Genomic DNA, 16,817 nt, shown 5'->3' on the forward strand with positions numbered 1-16,817 from the left:
GCCGCCGGGCCCTGCGCGACCCGGGAGTGCCGCGAGGCCCTGCCCGCGGGCTCCTGGTGTCCGCGGGGCGGCGCCGCGGAACATGACGGCGCCCTGGGCGGCCCTCGCCCTCCTCTGGGGATCGCTGTGCGCTGGTAAGGACGGGGTGCAGCGTGGGGGGCGAGGGGAGGGCGCGTGGGACCGGCCTCTGGAGCCGCGCGGTGTTTACCAACAAAGGGCGGGCCCGCGGCCTCGTAGCCGCGCCACCTGCACCAAACTCGCACCTCCCGGGGCGGGGACTGGGGCAGTGCTGGGCGTCCCTGGTTGCTGAGCTTAGGGGGACGATTTTGTCTTTGCGGTCGTCGGCGGGGTTCCAGTTCGCGGAGGCACCCCTACCTACGATCGGGGCCGGGACCCAGAGCCTCAGGGTCCGGGTTCAGGCTACGCGAGCGCGTGGAACCCAGGGATAGAGTGAGGAAAACCTGAGCTTGAAGAAGGGGCGGGTAGATCTGATCGCGGGGGGCGGCCGTATTGTAGGTGCAGTAGTGGCCTGGGGGAGGGCTGCGCGTCCCTCAGAGCCACTAGGTGTAGGGAAGCGCAGGGGGCGGCTTCTCACAGCCCGGAGGAGTCCCCTGCACTCCATCCCATCAATGTGCGTCTCGTTCCTCGCACAGCGGGCCCTGGGCTCTGGCTCCCACCTGCTCCCGCTTTCCCTGCGGTGGGCCTCGGGATGCCGTGTGCGTTCACCTCGCAGGACCGCTTTGTTTTGGGCACCTGGAAGGGGAAGGGGGGTAAGAACGAAAACCAACAGGTCCTTGTTCGCTAGTGCCTCTGGGAGGCATGTGGTGGGGGTGCCGTATTTAGCTCGCCGGCGGCCGCGGGCGTGTGGTTTGGGGGTGTCAGACTTTCACGCGTGTGGTTGGGAGTGTGTGGGTGCGGGTGTGGGTCTGTACACGCGGAGTTAGCCGGGAAAACGCTTTCCCACCAAGGTCGAAGCAGATTTCCCTCTCTCAGTGGTGCCGGGGCGCACGCCGGACGCGCTCCGGACAGTCCTGGGAAGCGTGGGGAGCCGGCCATTGAAGCTCAGGCAAGAAGGTTAGGGCGGCTGGTGCCCGGCAGCCCGGGCGCTGAGTCCTACACGTCTTTGTTCCCAGCCCCCATTACATATGCAGCGCGGGTCCCCCGCCGCCCACAGTGGCAGCAGCGCGAAGTCTGGGAAACCCGCGAGGGGCGGAGCCGGGCGTCCGGGGGTGGGGCGGGGATCCCTACGCTGCTGTGGGGGTGGGGATCGGGGATCTCCATCCCTTCCGCACCCCCGTTCTACCCACTCTCCTTTGCAAGGTAGTGAGGCTTAACAGTTTACACCAAAAGCGAGTGAATTCTTTGGGGCCGGGGGCTGCATTGCCTGGGTGCAGGGACCAGAGGGCAGAGACTACCTCATTGGTACCTGGGCATCCTGTGGGAAGGGGTGTCATGGCTCTCTAAGTGCGGTTCCCTTTGTGGTGAAAGCAAGGTGGTGGCCGTGTTGAACTTTTTGTTCCTCTTTCTGCCTCACTTACTGTAAGTGCTGCTTTTGAGACGCGAAGGAGGGAAGGCATTGGCATGCCAAAGGGAGGGCAGTAGCAAGCCGACCTGGCTGTCTCTACCTCCTGGGCGCCTGATCCCTGGACGTATGAGCTCTTCCAAGTCAGGACAGCCTCAGACCTGAGATCTGGGACCACAGCTATCCCCAGTTTGTCTCAGCCTAGCCTCACCAGTCTCACCTCACTCATTAGGCAAGGCAGGGTAGGATTGGTCTCCTGGAAGGACTGTATTTCCCTCCTCTTTTCTCTGCTCCCCTCAACTGGCTTGGGCAGTGCTGAGCAGTGTACCCTGCCAGGGAGCAGCCCGAGTCAGATTCCAAGGACCAGTGTTCCTGCCCTGGAAGGAAGGTGGAGTTAGTGTTTCTTGTGGTCACGGCCAGTCCTCTGGTGGCCACTGTCCTGACCTGTGAGGAAATATGGGAAGAACTGCCCGAGGTTCAGGTTGTGGCACAGCTGGCTGTCCTCTTCCTTTGACTTCAAAGATGCTCTTCCTTCAAACTCCTGGGGCTTGCCGTTTAGAATTCCACCCCCTATACACAATGCCCTAGTAGAAGGAAGATGAAGAATGTTGTTGTGCAATAGAAATAAAGTGTGAACTTTATATATACATTCATAGACGAGGGTGCTTCAGAAAGTTCATGGAAAAATAGGATTATAAGATAATACAAATCCTTTCATGAATTTTTTGAAGTACCCTCGTATAACTTAAAATTTTCTAGTAGTCATGTTAATAAAAGCAAAAAGAAACACGGGCCCGCCCGGTGGCGCACTCGGTTGAGTGCGGCGCTTGGGAGCGCAGTGGCGCTCCCGCCGAGGGTTTGGATCCCATATAGAGACCTGTCCGCTCACTGGCTGAGCGCGGTGCAGGCGCGACACTGAGGGTTGCTATCCTGTTGCTGGTCGCGGTACGGGTGTGACACCGAGGGTTGCGATCCCGTTACCGGTCATGAAAAAAGACAAAAAGAAAAAAAAAAAAAGTAACAGCTTTGTTTTAGTCTGCTTGAGCTGCCATCACAAATTACCAGAGACTGGATGGCTTAAACAGCAGAAATTTATTTTCTTACAGTTCAAGACCAGGGTGCTGGCATGATGGGGTACTGGTAAGGGCTCTCTTCCTGGCTTGCAAACAGCCGCCTTCTCACTGCATCCTCACATAACAGAAAAAGGGAGAGGAAGAGAGATCTTTTCCTCTTCCTCTAATTATGCTAATTACCTCCCAAAGGTGCCATCTCCAAATACTATTACATTGGGGGTTAGGGCTTCAATGTATGCATTTGGGGCAGGGGGAGAACATAAGCATTCTTTTTATAATGAGGTGGAATTAACTTTAATAATGTATTTTGTTTAATAATATACAAAGTAATCATTTCAACATGTAATCAGTATTAAAACAATGAGACATTTTAAATTTTTTTTTTTGTGCTGTCTTCAAAATCCAGTGTGTGTCTTACACTTATAGAACATCTGAGTTTCGACTTTACTCATTTCAAGTGCTCTATAGTCACATTTGCCTAGTAGGTACCATATTAAACAGTGCAGGCTTAGAAGGAGAGGCAGAATTTATGCTGTAATAATGGCACATGGTGCTTGTCACAAGATCAATGGTCAGTTAGTTCTGCAAGTCTTTTGTGGTCTGTGCCTGGCCCAGTGTCCTTGGGAACATTTGGTTCTTCCATTGCATGGACATCTTAGATATTCTGTGTGTCTGTCTCTGTACTTGGGGTTCAGCTCAGAGGGTCTGGGGGGGGCAGGGTGGAGCAGTGTTCTGAGTAGAGTGTCAAGAGCCATTGGGTGGGGAGGGGGACCTGAGTCCTGTTTGTCCCATCAGGAAGTGTAGGCCTTGACTACCCCAAGCTGCCTTCATAGGCTGGCCACTCTGACCCAAAGATATTTCTTGTCCATTTCCCCAGGGGAGGGTTTGTGTGTAAGAGAGTGAGTAAAGTGACCTTCAGCCCTCAGGCCCAGTGTAGTGGTAGCTGCCGAGGACATGGGTTACAGAACCATGGGCCGTGGATGCCCTTTCCCAGGGAAGGGTGTCCTCTGCTACCGTCCGTGTACCTGCTGGGCATTCCAGGCTCTGCCCTTTCTGGCTGACTGGGCCGCCTTTTGGGAGTGGGCACCCTCCCCAGCTCTTAGAGGCCCTGCCAAGGCAGATGATGTGAGAAATTTGCCCATTTTCCCAGACCCTACAGCTGGGTAAAAACTTAAGAGCCTCTGGAACCCCACAGCCTCCCATTGGTTGGTGGGCCTCTGGTATACTACTCTGCGTGTCTTTCTGGGCATGGAGAATCCCCAAAAGCACCTGGACCTTCTCTGGCACTTCATCTGAGGAACTCCCTTTGCGTGGAGCCTGTTGAAGAGCCCTCATCCTACATCAGGGTCCTGTCACATGCCCCTCTGAGCATCTGATGAAAGCTGTGGACCCTTCCCCCAGGGAAGTATAAGTAACAATGCATGTGCACGTGCATGTATTGTGTGTGTATGCTGTGTTTGCACTGGTACCAGGAACCTGTTGCCCCCTGATTGGACTCCTTCAAGTCCTGGTTGCCCTGTACATGCCCACTGTACCAGTCCTGAGGGGCAACTTGTTTTTGGGTTGGGGGGCGGTGCACTGGGCTTGTTCCACCCTGCTTCCTCTACTTCTCCTGTACTGGCCACTGGACATGTCCTCTCCCTCTGCCTTTTGTGGTCCTGCCAATGATCAGATTCCAGCCCTTCCAGCTCTAGGAAGCTGCCCCCTGAGTTCTTGTACATTCAGCCACCTGCTTGGGGGCTCAGGGTAGTGCAGGTGGGAAGTAAGGGACATCAGGTCAGGAGTTTAGATACACTCCCAGATACTGACCTCTCACCATGGACTGGGATCTGGGGGATCAGGGGCGGAGGCAGGTCTGGATAGTACTTTTGAGGGTGATTCTAGATATATAGCCCTGAGGCAGGGTCCTGGGTGCATAGGCCTTATTCTAGGACAGGTTTTCTCAACCTTGGCATTGTTGACATTTTGGACATGATCATTCTTTGGTGTGTGTGTGTTTGGGGGAGAGGTGGTAGTGGGGGAGCTGTCTTGTGCATCGTAGGTTGTTTAACAACATTCCTGGCCTCTACCCACTAATTCCAGTAGCAGCTTTCTAATCATGATAACCAAAAATGTTTCCAGACCTTGCTAAATATCTCTGATGGAGGGGAGAGCAAAATCATCTCAGGTTGAGAATGACTGATCTAGAATGATCTCATGCCTTTAAAGAGGCAGACAGTTATGGCAGATGGGGGTAATGGCTAATGAGCACACATCCATCTCCCTCCCCTCTTGGACTTGGGGTCTGTGGTTGGATTCTCCCCAAAGCCTAGGAGATTCCTGTTTTGCTGAATCTACTCAGCGTGTGAGAGTTTGGTTCAAAATTAGTAGTTTGGGTGTACTGCTTGCCACTGAGGAGAATCCTGGCGTCCTTGAGTTTTCCCAGAAGTGGTTCGGGTTTCAGGGAGGCGGCAGTTGTGGGTGGCCGGGCAGCCTGCCTGCCTGTACCCGCCCACCTGCCTCTGACCGGCGCCTTAAGGCTGGCACTTGTGCCTGTCCCTCCCGCACAAGCAGAATGTCAGGAAGTGCCTGTTACTGGGGGCTGTCCGCCTGCCTGGCACCCCCTCTCTGCTCACCTGGGAGCCGTGCAAGCTGAGGCTGTCCCTGTCTGCTAAGAGGAGCGCTGGGGTTGTAGCCAATCGCGGGTATGCCCTTCTCCCAAAGTGGGCCTGCTGTGTGGCGCTCCGAGAAGCCGCTGTGGGCCTGGAGCTCCCAGGCTGGGGACACCAGGGCAGGTGGGCAGCCTCTCCCTAAAGGTATGGGTGCAAGTCTCTTCCCCCTTCTCAGGGTGCAGTGGCCAGATTGGAATCCAAGGGCAGGACCAAGCTTCCTCCTCTGGACCTGGGGAGGTGTGGTGGGCAGCACTACCTAGAACAGGCAGCTGCACTGGCGGCCCTGAGGGAAGTGGTGGATCTCTGTGGAGGCCTGTACTGGGCCTGGCAAGCTGGCAGCCTCTTGTGTATACCCTCCTTCCTTGGAGCTCTGCTAAAGAGGGCTTTCTCAGGGACTCCTCTCTCTGATCTTGAAGTCCATGAGACACAGCCTTCTATACTGTTGGGGGGAGGAAGCATTCTTAAAAGCGTCAGTTTCCAAGTTCTCCATAGCACAGGTGTGTGAAATGCTCATGGGGTTTTTTCATCTCTTTTGGGGTCTTTGCGAAGGAGACTGCTGCCTTCTCAGAATTTATCTTCTTTCCCTTCTCACCCATTCTGTCACCAATTCTTTGTTCCAAAATAGACACCCACATCCTTGTTTCGGGCTTCATTTTTGGTCTAATTATCCACTAGACTCACAGGTCCATCCCAGCCCCAGAGGTGCCTACTCCTTGCAGTTCTGGCAGTGCCACTCCTGATGTCCAGGTTTGGGTGGAGGAAATGCTGCTGCCTTCGTCTGAGTCTTTGTTTATTAAGCTTGTCAGTCTGTCTTAAGATGATGGTAGGTACTGGAAATTAACAGATAAAACAGATTGGGACTGTTGGGGGTCAGCTGTGCTTGCTCCTGGCCCAGGCCCAGTAATGGCTTCCCACCTTTGGATAGCCGCATGCTTTGCCCTGGTTATTCCAGTCTTGCTGTGTACATACATGTGCCTTTTTCAGGTCTTCTCGGGGACTGGCAACTCCAGCTGGGTGTTTTCATTCATGGACACGTGATCACTGGAAGCGGGTCTTGGAAAAGAAGCCTGCCCCACTGGGCAGATGTATGGTCCTCCTCCCGGGGGAATGTTCTCTGGAGGGGCCTGGCCTGCAGGACAGTGGGGCTTCTCCTCCCTGGCCAGCTTCTGGGCTGGAGCTTAGGTGTTTTGTGAGGGAAACTCCTGCTCTTGTTTGCAACTGCTCCTCTGCCGACTATTTCAGTTTCACTCTGACAACCAAGGAGGCTAAAATTAGTTCTGGGGAAGGAAAAGGAAGGCAGATTGGAAACCCAAGCCCTTGGCTGGAGGATGGAGGAGGCTGCTTCCCTGAGTTTGTGGATGAGCATTTCCGAGGATGTGACCAGACCAGCTGTTGTCTGTCCATCTGAGGAGAGGGAGGGGTCCCTGTTTGCCTCCCAGACTTGAACCAATTAAAATAGGAGGCTGACTTGGAAGCTGACTCTCTCACGTGTTAATGCCAAGATGTTTTTTCCTTCTGGCTTGTGTAGTAGTGCAGAGTTTTCAGGTATGAGGACAGTGCCTTTTAATGTTTAGTGTCATTGACAACCTTCCTCTCCCTTCATCCCCCAACACGATTATTATCTGTCTGTTGATTCAGAAAGCATGCGTGAGTTCTCAGAGCCCTGGGCTGGCAGCCATAGGTCAAGAAACCCTTGTTTTATGTACTTTTTGGGAATTCTTTCTCATCTAAGTTTGATATTGAGTTAGAGGGGAGCCCAGGATTCAAGAGACGGCCAGCTTCTTTGTGCACTGAGGACCTGGGGAATCGGGGTTCATCTGCTCTAGGACTTAGAAACTAGAGGAGCAGAAGAGGTAGAGAGGTGAATTCTGGTTTCCCTTCCCACCTGGCTGGCACCTCCTGTGACTCCTCTACTTGAGGGTGGGTCCTGAATGGCCACACGGGAGTAGAAGACAATACAGTCCTGTCTCCCCCGACCCTGAAAAACCATATCCAAACTTCTCCTCACCCAGGGGTGTCCTGGTTAGTCATCCTGGGGTATAGTTGGGGGAGTAGAGGTTACTTTGGCCCTAACTTCTTTTCCTGTTTTACATTTTATTAATTTTTAGTTAAGCAGATAATACATATGCATTCAGTTGCAGAAATTTTAGATGTTACAGTTAAAACTAGAGTTTTCTTTATCATCCCTGTCCCCCATCTGAGTCCCCCTCCAAAGGTAAGCCTTTTAGGGTTAGTGTACACGTATCCTTAAGACATTTTTACCTGTGTATCTGTAGAAGTAGTTAGAGGAATAGAGTTTTGGGTTTTTTTCCCCCACCTAAAATGGAGTTGCTCTTTTTCAAGCCTTTTTTGTTTGTTTAGTGGCTGCTACGGGGATTCAAACCTGTGACCTTGGAGTTATAAGGCTGCACTCTAACCAACTGAGCTAACTGGCCAGCCCTCAAGCATTTAACTGAAGTATAAAATACATACAGAAAAGTGTAATTATCATAAGTGACAGCTCAATGAATTTTCACAAGCTGAATATACCCATGTAATCAGCATCCAGATCAAGAATCAGAAATTTACCAGCCTTTCCTCCCACCAAGCCCTTTCTTGTTCCATTTTAGTTACTACCTGTACTTCCTATGGGTTACTACTATACTAACTTCTGACAGCTTAAATTAGTTTTTCTTGTTTTTGTACTTTATATGAATGGAAGCTAAGAGAATGAACTGTTCGTGTCCACCCTTTGCTTACCATATCTGTGACTTTCATCTCTATTGTTGTATGTCATGGCTTTTTAAACTTGGACATCTGTTTTGGCAAACTTTCTAATACATATGGCTCTACTTTAATCTTTTTAATAGCTATGTAAAATTGCAAAGTTTAGGTATAGAGTGCATTTTATCTAGTCTTCCATTGATGGACTTTGTGATTGTATACCATTTATACAGATTGTTTCTCGAGGATAGATGACAAAAAGAATAATTTGGGTCATAAGACATGTATACGTCAAATTTTTTTTTTTTTTTTGTCCTTTTTGAGACCGGCCACACTGCGCTCAGCCAGTGAGCGCACCAGTCATCCCTATATAGGATCCAAACCCGCAGCAGGAGCGCTACTGCGCTCGCAGCGCCGCACTCTCCCGAGTGTGCCATGGGCTCGGCCCGTCAAATTTTAATAGATACTGAAAATGGCAGTGGGGTCAGAAGCTGGGTGAGATAGCAGTTCGCCCTCTGCTGCAATCTGTGAGTAACCCCCCACCCCCAGATGCTAAATTACAGAGGTTTGAAATAGCCCCGCTTCGTGAAAGATGCTCAGACAGTGAGAGGGCTCATTTCCATTGGCTTAATGTCTGTGAAGAGCTAGAGAGACTGTCTCCCTCGATCAAGTCTCCTGGTTACTCTACTGACAAAGGAGGATGCGCTGGTCTGGGTTTGGGATGGGTGTGCATGTGTGCATCTGTGTGTGTTTACTTATTGTGCTCCATGCTGCCTCCACCCTCCAGAGAGACTGAAGCATTTGCTGAAGGTTGCTGAAGAGCTCTAGGTAACAGGGCACTACTGGTGAGCCCAGTGCATTTGACAAAATCTTGGCATGGCAGGATTCTGATTCCACATGTGATAATGGTGGTAGAGGGCATGGGAGAGACCTGTAGAAGAATTTTTTTAGAGTCTAGTGAGAGGCTTCTCATGACAGAAGGGCCTCTGGTGAGTTCTCTTCCCAGCTGAGTGTATGCCTTGTTCCTGTGTCTAACTCTTTGTCATGATTGGCTGAAGAATTAGGGAAAACAGTTTGGTATGACTTGCTTTCCAAAGCCACTGCTTCCCAGTCTCTTTCTTCATCATGCTGCTTCTCTATCACTATTGTTGTGCTGGGATTCCTTGTAATCTCACTTGTCAGGCCCTGCTTTAGGTGGCTTTAGTGGCTTTAGGGGACACTGGATTTGTGGAATTATTTCTAGCATCAATGATGTTTTAATCAGCTTTCCCACATTGTACAGGTGATATGCACTGTTTGTGTCTTAGTCTGCTAGGGCTGCTGTGCAGAATACCATAGACTAGGTGGCTTAAACGACCGAAATTATTTTTTTTGCAGTTCTGGAGGCTAGAAATCCAAGATAAAGGTACTGACAGGATTGGTTTCTGGTGAGGTCTCTCTCTTTGGCTTGCAGATGGCTGCCTTCTTGCTGTGTCCTTACATAGCCTTTTCTCTGTGGGCGTACACTTCTGGTGTCTCTTGCTCTTTTTGTAAGGATACCAGTCGTATTCGATTAGGGGCCTGCCCTTATGACCTCATTTAACCTGAATTACTTCCTTAAAGGCCTTATTTCTAAATACAATAACATTGGAAGTTAGGGCTTCAACCTATGAATTTTAGGGTGACACAATTCAGTCCATAACGGTCTGAAACAATGAAGTTGGTTGGAAGTGAATTCTGCTTTTCTCTTGAGTTACATTTTGGAATGGAAGTTTCTTTTTTTCAGGGCTTGCCATGTGGTCTCTGTTCTTCTTGTGTAACACTTTCCATGGACAGTCTTATGTATAATGGTGGGCTCAGTTTCTGAGTATATGTGCCCTTACGTTTGGGAATATTACGGTCCTGAAAATATGTCTAGAATTTAGGCAAAGAGTAGATATGGAGACTTCCTCTTCCGATAATCAGGACCAGTCCTTTTTCTGAGAGAAACTGGACAAAACGGGGTAAAATAAAGAAAAATCTCTAATGAAGGCATTGTACAGCTAGGAAGATAGTGAAAACCTACTAGGTCAGGATCTGAGTGAGAACAGAGGACTAGGGTGATGACTTTGGCATTTGGATCTATTTTCAGTCATCCCATAGGGGTGACTGAAAAGCTAAACATTGTGTTTGATAGCCTTGTGGGGCTAGGAAGACAGGAATTGGAGTTCTAAACAGGGATGGGTATAGTCAATTCTCCCTTTTGGGTTGGGACCCCAAAGACCTAGGGTTGAGGGGGACCCAAAAGTAGATAAATGCTAAAGTTGGAATAGAATGTTCTGGGATTAGTGGTACTCTTAATTGCTTGCCAGCAGTGCATGTAAATGCTTTCTGGAGGATTTATATCATCCTAGGCCTCAAATCATTTTTACAGTTTTGCAAATATGGTGACTGGCTGATGACTTCAAATAAATAGCCAGCAGAAACATCACAGTTATAGCAGACCTGGATGAGCTCAAATGGCTTTGCTCACTGTGGTCAAGGAGATGAAAGAGAGAATTTCAGCGGATAGCTCAAAACTATAAAACCAGAGGAAAAATCTATTATAGAATTGGTCTGTATAGTAACAGAAGTTAAGAACTCAGTGAATTATTTTATTAGGATATTGAGTGAAACTGCAGAGAGAATTAGTGAACTGGATGACAAATCAGGAGAAAATATACATACCGAACCATGGAGAAACAAAAAGATAAATAATTAAGAAAGAGAAAGGCACACAGAGGATCAGCTGTCTGGTTAGCTCAGTTGGTTAGAGCAAGGTGTTATAACACCAAGGTCAAGGGTTTGGATCCCCATACAGGCCAGCTGTTGGGGAAAAAAACCCCAAAGACGAAGTGAGAAGGTTTAAGATCCATATAATCACAGCCACAGAAGGAAAGGAGATAGAATGAGGCAGAAAAGATAATAGCTAAGAATTTCTTAAAACTAATGAAAGACATCAAGCCATAGACTCAAAAAAGTCCTGTGAATGAATCTCAGGTAAGATAATAAATAAAACATCCACACCTATTCATTACAGTCAAAATTCTGAAAACCAGTGACAAAATCTTAAAAGTAGTTAGAGAAAAAAGGCATCATCATCGAAACAGCAGCAGTTCTACAGACAGTTAACTTCTTAACAGAAATAGTGGAAGACAGAAGACAATAGAATTCTTGAAAGAAAGCTTTAAGTGCTGAAATAGTTGACAACCTGAAATTCTATTTCAAGTGAAACTATCTTTCAAGAATAAAGGTGTCAAGTAAAGAAGGTGTTCTTCGGGCAGAAGGAAAATGATCCAGAGATGTAGAAGGAAGATCAGAGATGTAGAGAGGAATGAAGAGCAATGAAAATAACTATTCAGAAATGTATGAGAAAAATGTGTTATTGAGTTTGAAATGCATATAAGAAATGCATGACAACAATGCTATATGTGGGAGTGGAGTGAAAATGGAGTTAAATTCTTCTAAAGTTTCTTACATTGTCCAGGAAGATGGTGAAACTATCGATTAATGTTAGATTTTGATAAGAAGGCATGCTCTAATCTCTAGGTAACCACTAAAGGATAGAAAGATTATAACTTTCAAGCTAAAAAAGGGACAAGTGGAATAATAGAGAATTCTCCAACTGAAAAGACAGTGGCGAGAGAGAGATAAGGGAACATAGAGCAGATGAGATAAATAGAACTAATATCCCCACTGAAAAAATATTCACAGATAGAATCCAGCAATACGTAAAAATAAAAATACATCATGACCAGGTTTTTATCACAGGAATGCATAGTTGATATAATAATTGAAAATCAATCTAATCTACCATGTTAACAGAGAACTATATGGAAGACAAACTATATAATTATATGATTATCTGATTATCTCAATAGATGCAGAAAAAATCTTTAATGTTTAATCTTTAATTAATCCTCAGAGTAGGGCCGACCCCGTGGTGCACTCGGGAGAGTGCGGCGCTGGGAGCGCAGCAGGGCTCCCGGCACAGGTTTGGATCCTATATAGGGATGGCCGGTGCGCTCACTGGCTGAGCGCGGTTTGGCTGGTCACAAAAAAGACAAAAAAAAAAAAAAAATCCTCAGAGTAAAACAGTTTGAAAATGCAGTTGATCAAGAAGAACCAAGGCAGCCTTTATGCAAAAAACAAGGCTCTCCTACTGGATTCCAGCACTCATTGGAAATCTGTGGTAATTAAAATGATAAGCTTTTGGTACAAAGATAACTAAATAGACAGTGGAGTAGAATAGAAAGTCCAGAAATATATCCATACCTATAAGACAAAGGAGAAACAACTCAGAAGTTGGGAAATGGACAGTCTTTCCAATAAAAGTTAAAACACTTCAGTTTTCTTTGAAGTGATATTTCAGAGGTATGAGAATTTGTTTCAATATTGAGAAGTAGTACTAACTGATGGAGCTTCATCAGGGGGATAAGTTACCCATTTTGGTGTCTCGATGTTGTAAAATTTCATATTATAGCCACTCCAGCTTATATTGACATGACACATTTATTTCCATCTATTTATTTTCAGTCTGTATTTGTGCATTTTAAATTTCACATATGATGTTTTTCAGTTTTAAAATTTCCATTTGGCTCTTTCTCATAGATTCTGTTTCCCTGCTGAGATAACCTATCAATGCATTCACTAGAACATATTTTCCTTTACTTCTTTAAGAATACTTCTGATAATTACTTGAACAGTTTTGCTATTTCTAACATCCATTTATCTTAGTCAGTCTCCATTGATTATTATTTTCTCTTGAGTGTGGGATACATTTTCCAGTTCTTCATATAATCCTGGCTTGTGTCTGAATATTGTGAATGATAGTTGTAGACATTCTGGATTCTCTTATGTTCTTCTCACAAGCGTCAATTTTGTTTTTGCTTATTTTTGTTTTAGCAGATGATTATATTGGCTGAATCCATAAACTCTTTCCTGTGTGTAATGGCTGCTGTAATATTTATTCAGTTCCTTGAGGCTTATTTGGTTGCTTAGAGTCCATTTTGTGCTTGTGTACTTCAGGGATCAGCCAGAGGTTTGAACAGTTTACATGTGGACTGTAGCTCTCGTCCTGGATTGGCTGCTATCTTGTATCTCCCGTCCTGGACTGGCTGCTATCTTGTATCTCCTTTGCTCATCTTCCTGAAGATAATTATTACTTATCTCCTGTGTTGAATCTTTTGACTTTTTGTATCCTTTGTTTTCCTCTTTTTGTTTCCTCCCTCATTTTGGTGGAGCACACCCTCTGGTACATTTTGAGAAATGGTTAATTGGAGGTACATGTTTGTAATCTTTTTTCTTTTTTGCCTTTGTGCTTCATTGATAGTTAACTCCGTGTGGGCTTGTAAATAGGATATCTTTTTCTCTCTAAATTGTGAAGCACTGTTCCATTGTATTCTAGCTTCCAAGTATTGGTTGGTAGAAGTTCAAACCCATTCTGATTCCTAATCCTATATAGGTGACATTTCTCTCTTACCTAGATATTTGTAGTGGGATCTTTGCTTGTCCCCAACATTGTGAAATTTCACAGTGATGAGCCTGGGTGGGCCCCTGTTTTATCCACTGTGCTGGTCTTTGATTTCTTCCCTTCCATTTTCTCTTTCTTGAACTCTTATTATTTAGGTGTTGGACTTCCTGGGTTGGACCTCCAAATTCCTTGTCTTTTCTCTTTTCTCTCTTATTTTCTATATGTTTGCTTTTTTTTTTTTTTTTTTGAGATTTCTTCAAGTTTATCTTCTTTTTTTTTTTTGTCTTTTTTCCGTGTCCGGCAACGGATCGCAACCCTCAGTGTTGCCCCCGTACCGGACCGGGGACCGGCAACGGGATTGCAACCCTCGGTGTTGCTCCCGCGCCTCGCTCAGCCAGTGAGCGGGAACCGGTCTGTCTGTATGTGGGATCCGACCCCTCGGGCGGGAGCGCCGCCGCGCTTCCCAAGCGGCGCACTATCCAGTGCGCCACCGGGCCGGCCCCAAGTTTATCTTCTAATCCTTTTGTTGATTTTCATTTCTGACAATACACACACACATGCACATACACACACACGAGTGTACTTCAAAAAGTATGTAGAAACATGGAATTAAAAGATAATATGAATTTTTCCATGATCATCTTGGAGATGAGGATTTATTTTTTTGCTTTTATTTATACTTTTTGAAGACTGTGTGTGTGCATATTTGTTTATTCATTCATTCATTTCCTTTTTTTTTGGCTGCTGGCCAGTACAGTGAACTGAACCCTTGACCTTGATGTTACAATGCTGTTCTTTTACCAACTAAACTAACCAGCCAGCCCCATTCATTCATTTCTGAGAGCTCTTTTGTTTTGTCATCTTTTAACAATGTCATCTTATTCCTTTTTCATGGGTGTATTGCCTTCTGTCTTTCTGAGGATAATAATACAGTTTTTGAAATTTTCTTCTCCCTGCATAATTTCTGTTTTTTCCAAGTTGTTCCCCCCCCCCCACCTGTTTTTATCTGTTTTTCACTTAGTGGCTTTCTTAGAGCTGTTCATATTTAAGGATAAACCTGAATATTGATTGAGAGTTGTGAGCCCATGGGTAGAACTGGCCAACTGTAGGGTGATTTGATTAGTCTGTTTTTGGAACTAGTCAAATTCCTTTGAGAAGTATTTTCTATTTTCTGTCCGGTGGGCTTGGCTGCCATCCTCCTGGAAGCCACAGGGGAAAGAGAGCTGGAGGTTTCTGTATTTGATACATTGTTCTGTATTCTTCCTATTTCAGTGTGATATCTGTGCCTCAGATCTGCTCCTCTCTGTCCAGAAGCTCTCTATTTTATCTTTTTTAGAAAATGAACTTCTAGTCTGCTGGATTGGGGAGGAGCAGCCTCCAGCCATGATGAGTGGTGGTGGGATCTGAGGATCTGACTCCTTACCAGCCAACCCTCTGCCTTTGGACTCATTTTTACCTCATTCTTCCAGAGACATCTGGTGCTACAAATTGCTGAGTTTTGGAGGATACCTTGGAAATCATATTGTTTCTCGGCTTTCTCCACAGCCAACTTAGGAGTCTGTGTAGTTAGTTACCACTGTTGTATCTGCTTTCCAGCTTTGAAATTTCATTTCTCTAGTACTCTCCTGTTCTCTTTGTCCTTATGGGTTTATGCCTTAAAAAACTTTTCATTGCTGTGGTTTTAGTGGGATTATAGGAGGGAGCAAAAGGAAATGTTTGTGTATAGTCCTTGGCTTTTAACTGGAAGCTGTCTCTCCAGTGTTCTTCAGGAATGACAGGGCCTGGAGAAAGGCATGTATTCCAGAGAATGGCTCTGGGCCCACATCTTGTTCTGTGGGAGGATGGTGCCAGGGACTTGTTTATGAAGTCCAAGTTGGAAGTGACTTGAGGTGACCTGGCTCAGTTCCATGTTCCTAGGCTGGGCTTCCGAAGGCAGATGGAGCTCTTCCTGTCACCTTGGAAAGTGCTCCTATGACTTCCATTTCTGACATTTATAGGAGCAAAACAGCTGAAAAGCCTCGTACAATACACATAGAAATGCTGGAAAAAGCATAATAAACATTCTTTTGGAATATATATTCTGTACATAGTTGCATGTATAGGAAAGTAAGGGAAAAGCAAGAATGGACTAGAAACTAGTATTGTATGCCTCCACTAGCTGAAACTACTGATTTCCTGGGGACTTTGCCTATATCTATAATTCAGAGATGTGGGTTTAGTAGCAGTGTGAGGGACAGGAGACAAGATGTGGAATTGAGACTGAGGCCCTCACACGATAAGACTTCCATGGGGTTTTATCTTCAGTGAAAGTGTGAACTAGTAAAAACATCCTTTTGGTGACAAAGGGAAGTAGATAATGAAATTGTCTCAGCCTAGGTTGATGGGAGTGGAGGATGGGGTTGGGGGGAGTTTCTCCCTGAGAATTTGTAACCATAGGCTTGTACTCACGTGAAGTTTATACCATCCTGTTCTCTAGGAAACTCTAAGTTGAGAAATTAAAGTGGTTCCAGATTGATAATGCCCTAGGGAGTTTGACAGAAGCAAAAAATAAAAATTTTCTTTGGAATGTTACCTCTTCAAACTTGGCCTCACAGTTTTCCTGCAGAAAAGGCCCCACTAAACATAGCTCAATATCCAGAATTCCAAAACACATGAGGGAAATAATATGCCGTAAGTGAAAGTCATGAGAAATGATGAACATCAGAAATAGACTTTCAAGAAGTTAAATCATGGAATTGTAAGTGGGATTTGAAAGTATGACAAAGAACAGAAATATCAAAATTGAGCAGGAAGGTTTTGTTTTTAAAAATAGAACTTCTGGACTTTGAAGATGGCGTCGGGTCTCAGCGGCCGCGCCAGGAGACAGCGCGATCCTGTGAGCCGTGCACTATGATACCAGAGTATTGATTGCATTTCCAAGAGCAGCAAAAGGCAAATAAATCTTTCAACAACGATCCTACATTGACAAACAAGTGACAGCAGGTTCGAGGTTTTGGGGCCGACACAGAAGAGGTCTCCTGAGAGCGCCCAAGCAAAAGGCAAAAAAAAAAAACAACAACGAAAAAAAAAAAAAAAACAAGCAAAAAAAAAAAAAAGGTTTTGGGGCCGACACAGAAGAGGTCTCCTGAGAGCGCCCAAGCCCAGCCGCGGGAACGAACGAGCTATCAGCCCAGTCATCAAAGGCAAGGAAAGCCAGCAAAGGTTCCGACAAAGGCAGAGAGAAGCGCGTCAGACTGCCACAGACCCGCGACCCCGTAAGTCACCCCCATTCCAGCCTCACTTGCGGGGCGAAGCCCGACTGCTCCCCGCCCGCCTGGCCCCCGCCCACCACACCAGGCTAAGCGCCCACTTCAAAGCGGCCTCCATTCTCTCAGGGGGGGGTGAAAAAAAAAAAAAAA

General features: G+C 46.4%; 1 protein-coding gene across 1 annotated transcript in view; it reads left to right on the top strand.

Annotated features, from left to right (window-relative positions):
• Positions 1 to 6: 6 nt before the first annotated feature.
• ACVR2B (activin A receptor, type IIB) overlaps positions 7 to 16,817 on the top strand; it is a 34,847-nt gene continuing 18,036 nt past the window's right edge. The window contains exon 1 of the mRNA XM_008567163.1: positions 7 to 134. Within this exon, the coding sequence (XP_008565385.1) occupies positions 83 to 134 (52 nt within the window). The 5' untranslated portion in view covers positions 7 to 82. The remainder of the gene's footprint in view (positions 135 to 16,817) is intronic.

This window comes from Galeopterus variegatus, unplaced genomic scaffold (genome assembly GCF_000696425.1).
Source record: "Galeopterus variegatus unplaced genomic scaffold, G_variegatus-3.0.2 Scaffold300, whole genome shotgun sequence".
Taxonomy (NCBI): domain Eukaryota; kingdom Metazoa; phylum Chordata; class Mammalia; order Dermoptera; family Cynocephalidae; genus Galeopterus; species Galeopterus variegatus.